Source organism: Cervus canadensis, chromosome 1 (assembly GCF_019320065.1).
Source record: "Cervus canadensis isolate Bull #8, Minnesota chromosome 1, ASM1932006v1, whole genome shotgun sequence".
Taxonomy (NCBI): Eukaryota; Metazoa; Chordata; class Mammalia; order Artiodactyla; family Cervidae; genus Cervus; species Cervus canadensis.
The window spans coordinates 45,300,154-45,310,965 of NC_057386.1; the positions used below are offsets into that span (position 1 = coordinate 45,300,154).

Below are 10,812 nucleotides of genomic sequence, written 5' to 3' on the forward strand. Positions count from 1 at the left end.
TGTCCGTTCTGGTGACCTGGTTCCCAGACCCTGACATGCCAGAGGGGAAAGGCACAGTTTCCGTACAGCCTGATGGGGAGGCAGACAGGCTCACAGTCAACGCGGCGGGTGCCGTGATGGGGGACAAACAGCACAAGCAGTGGCAGCCCACTGGCCAGAGGGGAGGGCATGTAGGTGGGCAGCCAGGAAGGCCTCCTGGAAGATGTGACAACTCAAGGGAACCCTGGAGGAAAGAAGCTGCTCACATGCAGCGGAGGGAAGGGGTCCAGGCAGAGCGAACAGCACATGCAAAGACCCTGAGGATGGAGGGAGAAGGAATGAATGAGGTCACGGTCCTCCAGGAGGGTGTCTGGAGCGTGGAGTGCACAGGAGAGAGCGGTGCTAGATAAGACCAGAGAGGAAGGCAAGGGCCAGATCATGGAGGTCCGGGGTCCCTCTAGGTGGAAGAATTTCTCCTGGGTGGTGGACTGTAGCTTGTTGGGTTCCTTCATCCATAGGATTTTCCAGGCAAAAATACTGGAGTGGGTTGCCATTTCATTTTTCAGGGGATCTTCCCTGGGATCGAACCTGGGTCTCCTGCATTGCAGGCAGACTCTTTACCATCTGAGCCACCAGGGAAGCCTAGTGAGCCATTTGGTATCCCCCTAAGCAGGGATGGGGCCACTTGTTGCAGCTGCCTTTGGCCTCTCTTCCTCCCCAGCCACTCAGGTCCATGGCGGTATCTTCCCAAGGTTGGTTCTGGGGCAGGTGCACACTGGGAGTGCTTCCCAGGGTTTTACTGGGTCTCATGGGTTGGCATGCTGATGCCCGGGAAGGGTGTGCTCACGTCCTGCATGTCCTGTATCCTTGCCCTCCAGGGTATTCCTGGCACTGTGCGACAACCCAAAGGACCGAGGTACCATTGTGGCTCAAGGTGGTGGTAAGGTAATTGGGAGAAGGTTCTTGCCGTCCAAGAAGGTTCTCCCCTGGGGAGGAGCTCTCTCACGTGTGTGCATGTGTCTCCGTGTGTGTGTGTGTGTGTCATGCATGTGTGTATCTGTGGGTATGTGTGTGTGCATGCTCTTTGCCTAGCCCAAGAATAATGCACCCCTTGCCCCGGCCCGACCTCGTGGAATACAGTTATTCAGGAACCTCTGTTGTCTGTGCCTGAGTCTCTGATGTGTCATGGGATCTCCTGTGGAATCCCATTTATCCTCCTTGCTATTGGAAGGAAGCAGTGCAGATAGAGACCATGGGCTTTGCCCTGGGAGGCTTGTCATCGAGTCCTTGCTTGTCCCTTTTCAGCTGCACAGCTTTGGGCAAATTACTTATCTCTCTGAGTCCTAGTTTCCTCTCTGTAAAACAAGGGAAAAAACATCACACAGTCAGACTGTAGAATGTCACAGGATTAGAGAAAATACACTTAAAGTGTTGGCTCATGGGGGGTGCTCAGTCAATGGCTGCTGTTACGATTAGCTTTGACTTAGGCAGAAATGAAAACATCAGTGTCTTGATTTTTCCAAAAGCCAAACGAATGTATATGGGTTGGGGAGAGTGCCTGCAGAGACCCCCATGTGCGCTGGGGACCAGGGGAGGTGAATCAGTGATTAAGAATTTAACTGTTTTCTGTGATGCTCAGGAGTTGACTCCGTTGCTGAGTCTTCCTGAACTTCTGATGGAACAGACAGCGGCTGGACAGGGAGGCTGGGAAGAGAGGCTTCTGTATCTGTGACCGAGGACTGCCTCTGCCCTTTTCTTGCAGGCCCTGATTCCCCTGGCATTGGAGGGCACAGACGTGGGCAAGGTGAAGGCAGCCCATGCTCTCGCGAAGATCGCTGCGGTCTCCAACCCAGACATTGCCTTCCCCGGGGAGCGGGTGGGTGGCCAGAGGTGGAAGGCAGGGAGGTGATGGGAGGTGTCTGCTCCGAGGGGCCTTTCTCCTTGTCACCCTCCCCCTGGCTTGGGAGGGGGCATGGTGCCATCACAAAGAGGGCGATGAGTTGGAGGGGCATGGATTCCACCCCTGGCTCTGACAAACAAGGCTGTTTTATCTGCAAAATCAAGGAAATAACCCCACCCCTCGGGATCATTGTGGAGGTGGAATCAGACAATGGGTGGGCAAGTGCATTGGAAATTCTAGAGCCGGGCACCTGTAAGTGACTGGCGGAGGTGGTCTCCATCTGATGACTCCTCGACCCCTTCCTCATAGGTGTACGAGGTGGTGCGGCCCCTCGTGAGTCTCCTGAACACACAGCGGGATGGCCTCCAGAACTACGAGGCTCTCCTAGGCCTCACCAACCTGTCTGGGCGGAGTGACAAGCTCCGGTGAGTGGGTGGAGGGAACGGGTGGGGAGCGGTGTCACGTGAAGTGTCGGTGGAAATGTCCCAGGAACTGTGTGCGCTCCTCCGAGGACAGGCTGGAAGGCCGTGGGTAGAAATGGTAGTTGGGGGGACATGAGTTAGCACTTGGAAAAACTACAGTGAAGGTGCAAAGTCAAAGGAGACTGGAAAGACACGTCCTTTGGAAGTAGTAAAAGAGATACCAGGTGGTTGAGGGGTGGGATAAAGTGTATTCCTCCTTGGAAGCAAGGGGATGGTGGAATTGGGCTGAAATTCTTTAAGTGGCAGAAAACTCAACTCCAGTTGGTCTCAGCATAATGGGGAATTTAATGATTCAGGATATTGGGAGTCATACTTAATGACTCATCTAGGATAATCCAGACTCGGGCAGCTTGATGCAGGGGTTGCAAAGCTGTCCCAGAATCTACTTCTCTCCTGTCTGTGTTGTCTTAATTCTCAGACAGGCTTTTCCCCTTTCTCATGATCACACGAGGGTTACTCCAGACCTCACATCATGGTTTCATCTCCAGCAGGAGAGAGAAAGACTTTCTCCAGCGATAATACAGGAGGATCGCCAGCTGGGTGACATGTTCATCCGAGATCCCACTGCTATGGCCAGGATGCTGTGCTGTGTTGCTGGGGGCCCCTCCTGGGGGTGGAATTGTTGTTGGTATTGTTTTAGTCACCGAGTTGTGTCCAACTCTTTTGAGACCTCGTGGACTATAACCTGCCAGGCTCCTCTGTTCATGAGCTTTCCTAGGCAAGAATATTGGAATGGGTTGCCATTTCCTTCTCCAGGGGCTCTTCCCGATCCAGGGATCGAACCTGCGTCTCCTGCACTGGCAGGCAGATTCTTCACCACTGAGCCACCAGGGAAGTCCCGGGGTGGGATTATTGTCATCTAAACGATGCTGGGGTCACTCTTGCTGGGGTCACAAAGAGTGTCACAAAGAGTTGGACGCAAAGAGTTCAGAGCGACTGAACTGAACTGAAACTGTGCTGACTGAGGATGTTGGAATGGCCCCTAGGTGGCTCAGACCCCCAGTGATCTTTACAGAGGACTCAGCAGACTCTCCTCCTCCACCCCTCACACCCTAGGAAGAAGATCGTTAAGGAGAAGGCCTTGCCGGACATTGAGAACTACATGTTTGAGAACCATGATCAACTGCGGCAGGCGGCCACGGAGTGCATGTGCAACATGGTGGTGAACACGGAGGTGAGGGGCTCAGGATGGGCGTGATCAAGGTGTGGAAAGTGGGGCCTAGATGACAGCTCCCCTCTCCAAGGGACCCCAAGGCGAGTGTAATGCACAAAGGAGACAAAGGAAAATACGCACAGTGATGTTATCCCTAGCTGAAGCTTTGATCCCAAAGCTTGGGCAGGATTGGGAGCGGGGCGAGTCCCGTTTCCCCAAGTTATTTACTAAATAATCTCATAGCAAAAGATGAGGCCAGGGTCTCTTGGAAGTCAAGAGAGGTTAGACCATTTGCAGCTGTTGAAGCGCCACACATATAAAAAAAAGGAGAAATGCAAGAACAGCTACAATCAAGTTTAGATTATGTCAAATGGTAACATTTAATGACAGATCGCTGTTTCCATAGAAACCGCAATGCACTGTAACAGTGTTCGTCACAGATTAACTATAGGATTTGTAAAAATAAAATGAATTCAGAAGGCATCAATGGCTGCACAGTCCAGTAGTAGGAGAAATCATCACCACGTGATGAACGAATGTCTCTTCTTTTCCATCCTGGCAGAGCACTGCTGCTCTAGTAGGTTGAACCTCATCAGAGGTAACAACAGGGTTGAAATCTGAGGCCCTTTGTGAACGTGACAGCCAGACCAAGTGGCACTCTTGGGTCCAAGTGTAGGGCCACGTGTGAGGCCCACTTCGTTCCCCCTTAATTTTTTTTAACTTTTTTGACTGTGTCCCATGGCATGTGGGATCTTAGTTCCCCAAACAGGGACGGAACCCACACCCCCTGCGTTGGAAGTGCAGAGTCTTAGCCACTGGACCGCCAGGGAAGTCCCACCCCTCAATTCTTAATTCAAGTCTTAGATGTTCTCACAGTTAAAGGAGGAAAACTTGATCCATGAAAGCCTTTTAAAGTCAAAAGAAAGCTACCACGGTCCGTCAGGGAGCTGGTCTGAGGCTGGGCTGGAGGCCTGGCAGCCACATGGGAGAAGAGAGTGTGTCCAAAGACGGCAGAGGGGACAGTGATGGGAGGGGGAGCAGCTTCCCTCGGGGAGGACCAGCTGTCACAACAAACAACCAAATGAACACTTGTCCCAACAGGACAGAGGTTCATTTCTCAGTTCAGTTCAGTTCAGCCGCGCAGTTGTGTCCGACTCTTTGCAACCCCACGGACTGCAGCACGCCAGGCCTCCCTGTCCATCATCAACTCCTGGAGTTTACTCAAACTCATGTCCACTGAGTCGGTGATGCCATCCAACCGTCTCATCCTCTGTTGTCCCCTTCTCTTCCTGCCTTCGATCTTTCCCAGCATCAGGGTCTTTTCCTATGAGTCAGTTCTTTGCGTCAGGTGACCAAAGTACTGGAGTTTCAGCTTTGGCATCAGTCCTTCCAATGAATATTCAGGACTGATTTCCTTTAGGATGGACTGGTTGGATCTCCTTGCAGTCCAAGGGACTCTCAAGAGCCTTCTCCAACACCACAGTTCAAAAGCATCAATTCTTCAGTGCTCAGCTTTCTTTATAGTCCAACTCTCACATCCATACATGACTACTGGAAAAAAACCATAGCTTTGACTATAGAAAACCATAGATGGACCTTTGTTGGCAAAGTAATGTCTCTGCTTTTTTTTTTTTTTTCTTTTTTTTGTCTCTGCTTTTTAATATGCTATCTAGGTTGGTCATAAATTTTCTTCCAAGGAGCAAGCGTCTTTTAATTTCATGGCTGCAGTCACCATCTGCAGTGATTTTGGAGCCCAAGAAAATAAAGTCTCTCACCGTTTCCATTGTTTCCCCATCTATTTGCCATGAAGTGATCGGACCAGATGCCATGATCTTAGTTTTCTGAATGTTGAGTTTTAAGCCAACTTTTTCACTCTCCTCTTTCACTTTCATCAAGAGACTCTTTAGTTCTTTTTCGCTTTCTACCATAGGGGTGGTGTCATCTGCACATCTGAGGTTATTGCTATTTCTCCCAGCAATCTCGATTCATTTCTCGCTCACATCATTTCTTGCTCACGTTGCAATCAGGTGACTCACTTCCAAGCAATGACTTGGGGGTGCAGGTTTCAATCATCACCCTGCCCCCATCCAAAAAAGAAAGGACTGTCTCCCCCTCTGCCCCTTGGGTGTGGTCTCCATTCAGATGGGGATGGGCAGGCAGACCAGGGGAGAGATCCCCCTAGCACTCTGCCGCGGTGGCCTAGAAGTGACACATCACTTCCCTTCATGTTCTATGACGAGAGCAAGGTCATGGCCACAGTTAGTGCAAGAGGTGAGCGTGTAGTTCTTCTGGGGCAGCTGCTTCCCTGTCACACCTGTCCCTGTGAGGGGACTGTACTGAGCATCACTGCACTCTTACCTCTGAGGACCACTGCTCCAGCTTCAGGGAGATGCAGATAGAGGTTTAAAACCTGAGCAGCTGTGACCTTTGACTCCTTTTAGCATTTCACTTCTAGGACACGTCACCCAGCAAAAATGCCCTTAAACTTAACCAACCAGGGTTTCCTGCAGAGCAGAGGGGCAGGAGGCTCCTCTCCTGGCTCTGGGGGCCTTGGGAAGCCTCACCCCCCACCTGGTAAATGGTACAGCAGCTCTTGACTACCATGTAAACTACCCAACTACCCAGAGATGCTCTTGCCAAGCCTCTGTGCCTTCAGGGACCACAAAGGCATTTTATGGCAGACCCTGAAGGCCCATCTGTTGTGGGAGAAACATTCCAGTCTTCTCCAAAGGGAAGAGATGGGGCTTTACAGGCAACATCCACCCTGCAGAAGTCTGTACCTGCCCTTTCCCCAAGGGTGGAGAGCTGAATGCAAACAGAGGTGACAGCGAATGCTATGTAAGGAATTCCTTATTCTCTATAACCTGTAAACTGGAGGAATCTGTAGTCTTTTCATCTAGGTAGTCAGAGAAGACTTCCTGGAGGAGGTGTCAATGAGTGTGCTGCTCGAAGCAAAGCTCTGAGTGATCTTGGGTCAGAGAACATGGCTCCAGATGCGTCCTTCCCTCTCCAGGCTGGGCAGGTGGGGGCCTTTTCCTCTGAGCCGTGTACTTGCCCCCTATAGGTACAGGAGAGGTTCCTGGCCGATGGCAACGACCGGCTGAAGCTGGTGGTGCTGCTTTGTGGCGAGGATGATGACAAGGTGCAGAATGCGGCTGCGGGGGCCCTGGCCATGCTGACAGCAGCGCATAAGAAACTGTGCTTCAAGATGACTGAAGTGGTGAGAGCAGGCCCTGGGAACCCCGCAGCCCCCGACCACACTGCCCTGGATGATCCTCTGCGGGGGAGGCCAGCCCCCGTGGTAACCCTTCCCCGCCCCCTGGGTATCTGTTCCTACCCACAGAAGAGGGGAAGGTATATGCTGCAACCTCTGCACTCCTTATGTGGACACCCTAAATGCGCGAACTCACTTTGGTGGTGCTCATAACTCATTATGCAAGAATTATAACAATAATAACAGCACTAACTACGGCCATGGGGTCCCTAAGCTCCTCAAGAGAAGTGGGGATGTGGATGGGGTACCATAGGAGCTCACAGTTTGGCAAAGAGGCTCTTAGATGATGGCCAGGCCCTTTGTGGGACTGTGGCTGTTTCAGCAGGTGTAATGAGAGCGATATGGACATAGCCACAAACATAGGGGTGCAAAATGAAACTTTCCTTATTTCACCAAACTGAACTTAAGTTTGTGGACCTCATAGTCACTGATGGTGAAAAAATGTGAACATCTCAATTTAAATGTATTAAAGCAAGTCTGCTTTACACAAATCCCCCCGGGAGAAGAACCTCAGCAGAGTGGGAAGCACACGGAACTTATGGAGGTGCTGGGGATTGAACCCAGGGCCTCGTGCATGCTAAGCAGCAAGTCTGCTTTAAAGGCAGGCTCCTCGGTGCTCTGTGGCAACCTAGAGGGGTGGGATGGGGGGAGGAGGTGGGAGGGGGATTCAACAGGGACAGGACGTATGAATACCTACGACCAATTCATGTTGCTGTGTGTCAAAAACCATCACAATATTGTTAAGTAATTATCCTCTAATTTTAAATACATATATAAATATAAATATAAATAAATATAAATATATATATATAAAAATAACAAAAGGCAAGCTCTTAGATAGCCAGCTCAAGGTGGGGCTGTGTATGTGTGTGTGTGTTTTCTAAGTTCCATGGAGACTCATACTGTCCTGGCACCAGGGGAGGGTCTCCTTCCTGAATATAGCTCAACCTGCTTGGTCCCTGGTCTTCAGCCATTTCCGTAAGGCAAGCTTCTCAAAACTGTAACGTGTGTAAGAGTCACCTGGAGGGCTGGTTAAAAAACTTTCCCCAGAATAATTCTGACTGTGTAGGTCAGAGGTGGGGTGCTTCCAGCCTGGGGACCACAGGCTGCTGCCCTAAAGCAGCGTTTCCCAGGGCACATGGGTTGGCAGAAGCAGGCGTTGTGCATGTGCCCAGAGTTAGAATCCTCCTTTCTGAACACCCTCCATCCCCATTCCACTCAGGCATGCAGCAGGCCTGTCCCTCTGCTTCTCATGATGCTTAAAAATTAAGCGGATGGGTAGATGTTTATTCTGTACTATTCCAGATGTGTGACCATAGCTAAGTTACTTCCTCTCCCTCAACCTCAATCCCTCCACTTACAAAATGAAAAGGACTGGATTATTTCAAGTCTCTTCTAATTCTCCAACTCCTGCCCTGGTAAGCAGATAGGCATCATCCAGCTAGTTCCAAGAGGCTCAGCTGGGCATATGCTGAGTCCATAGAGATAATCAGATGTGCACTTGCCCTTTCAGAGCTCAGAATCTGGGCTTGGCCAACGCCTTCTGTTTATCTTGTCCAGAATCTCCCTTCTCCATCCCCTCCACTGATTCCTCCAATCTGTCTTTATCCTCCTCCCTGCCTCCAGACAACTCAGTGGTTGGAGATTCTACAGCGGCTTTGCTTGCATGACCGGCTGTCCGTTCAACACCGGGGCCTGGTCATTGCCTACAACCTGCTGGCGGCTGATGCTGAGTTGGCCAAGAAGCTGGTGGAGAGTGAGCTGCTGGAGATCCTGACTGTGGTGGGCAAGCAAGAGCCGGACGAGAAGCGGGCAGCGGTGGTTCAGACAGCTCGGGAATGTCTCGTCAAATGCATGGATTATGGCTTCATTAAACCAGTGTCTTAGACAGGGGCCCAGAGGGAGGCTGGGGCTGCTCCTGTAACTGTGCAGAGTTCTGAGCTGAGAGCTCTTGGGGTGTCAGTTCCGTTAGGGATCATTGCAGCCACAGTGAGGTGTCCATGAAAAAGAAGGACTGTGGATTGTCCCCTGAGTTGCGCATCTTCCCTTTTGTTCCAGGAAAGTTTGCCTATTTCATTAGCTCTCTTGCTCCTTAACATCTGTCAAGTTCCAGAAATTCCTAGAGGAATTTTCATCTGTGATTAGGAAGACAGGTTGGATAATTCTTTCTGTACCCATTCCAAAGGCCGGGATAATGGGCTGGAGTTCTCTACATTTTGGAAAATGGATTGTGTGGTCCTACTTTAAATATGTAAAGTAGTGTGACTGTAAAGGTAGCTGGTGCACCTGGATGTTGATCTGGTTTTTATATCCTGTCTCCCCTGCTGTTTGAATATGGCTGCCTAGAACTGCATGTTTCAGCGGCACTGCCCGTCCCAGACCCATGCGCATTCCTGTGATGGAAATACAGCTGATGTTCAATAGTCTGACATGACTTTTGCAATTTGCTTGGGGAAATCGTCTAAGCAAGATGGATGTGATGAATATAAATAAGATCAACTCAAAGTACTTCAAGTGAAAAAAAATTTCATTGGTTCATATATTTTGTCAAGGCAGGGAAAGATCTGACATTGTTAGAACTAGGGTTCAAATATTGTCATCTGTATTCTTTTTTTTCTGTGTGAGGGTGTCTTTCTGTCTCTCATCCCCTACATCATGATTTTTATTTCCTCTGGGTTGGGCTTAATCTCTGGCAAGCTCTTTCCATGTGGTGAGATGTTCCCCAGAAGCTCCAGATTTCCATAGTTTTTTTTTTTTTTCCCGTGACTTGTGGGGTCTTAGTTCCTTGACCAGGGTTTGAACCTAGGTCCTTGGCAGTGAAAGCACAGAGTCCTAACCACTGGACCACCAGGGAATTCCCATACAGTTGTTATAGTTCATAATTATGCAAGAGAAGAGAAAGGATCATTCTCAGTAACCCAGCAAAATTCCCAAAGACAACTCTGGTATGTCTAGCATGCATCACATTTCCATATAGCACATTAACAGAATGAGAAAAAAAAATGATTATTTTAATAGATGCAGGGAAAACACTGGATAAAATTAAATAACTCATGATAAAAATTTCAGTAAACTAAAATTAGGAGACTCTGTTAGTCTGATAAAGATTATCTACATAAAAGCTACAGTTCAAATGATATTTAATAATCCACCTGAGATTAAGAATGAGATAATATTTGCTATTACCGATTCCATTAGGCTTTGTACTGGAGGTTAAACTAGTACAATAAGAAAAGGAAATGAAAAACATAGACTGAAAATCAAGAAATGAACCTTTCAAATTAATCATGCAACAGGTCTGTACATGTATATGTGTATATGTATATGGGAAAAGTCTACAGATAAACTCAAATAATAAGTGAATTTAGATACAAGATCAGTTTACAAAAATCAATTGTATTTCTGTATACCTGTAATGACTAGGAAATTTAAATGTAAAAGATGATGCCATTTACAATTACATAAACCACATCAAATACCTAGGAATAAATCGTGTGAAAGATGTTGAAAGGCTCTACATAGAAAACTATAAAATATTATTTAGAGAAATAAAAGAAAACCTACATAAGTGACAGACATTACCACATTCATGGACTGGATGACTCAACATTACATTGGAGATGCAAATTCTTTACAGATTGACATAAAGATTCCATTAAATGCTAATCTAACCTGAGCCTTTGGGGGACAGAGATTGATAAATTGTTTCTAAAGTGTATATGAAGGACTTCCCTGGCAGGCCAATGGTTGAGACTCCTTGCTTCCACTGCAGAGGGTGCAAGTTCAATCTCTGGTGAGGGAACTAAGATCCTGCATGCCCCGTGGATGGCCAGAAAGTTAAATAAATAAATAAACAAAGTGTATATGAAAGTGCAAATAGTCGAGAATAGTAATGTCTATCTATCTAGAAGAAGAATAAAATTGGAGCAAACTTTGTGAACAGGCATGTCATAAAAGAGGCCAATAAGTATATGAAAAGATGCTCAATCTCACTAGTCATCAGGGAAATGGAAAATGAAAGTAT

The 10,812-nt window shown here is 48.4% G+C and overlaps 1 protein-coding gene and 1 non-coding gene across 3 annotated transcripts in view; one reads left to right on the forward strand and one right to left on the reverse strand.

Moving 5' to 3' along the window:
• UNC45B (unc-45 myosin chaperone B) overlaps window positions 1-9,217 on the forward strand; it is a 31,711-nt gene extending 22,494 nt beyond the window's left edge. For both annotated transcript variants that reach the window (XM_043480945.1, XM_043480954.1), the window contains exons 15-20: window positions 858-924; window positions 1,742-1,855; window positions 2,189-2,304; window positions 3,418-3,535; window positions 6,579-6,734; window positions 8,415-9,217. In XM_043480945.1, coding sequence (XP_043336880.1) covers window positions 858-924; window positions 1,742-1,855; window positions 2,189-2,304; window positions 3,418-3,535; window positions 6,579-6,734; window positions 8,415-8,675 — 832 coding nt within the window. In that variant the 3' untranslated portion in view covers window positions 8,676-9,217. The remainder of the gene's footprint in view (window positions 1-857; window positions 925-1,741; window positions 1,856-2,188; window positions 2,305-3,417; window positions 3,536-6,578; window positions 6,735-8,414) is intronic.
• Window positions 9,218-9,569: 352 nt separating this feature from the next.
• On the reverse strand, window positions 9,570-9,642 carry TRNAE-UUC. The gene has a single exon. It is a non-coding gene; the product is annotated as a tRNA-Glu (tRNA).
• Window positions 9,643-10,812: the final 1,170 nt, after the last annotated feature.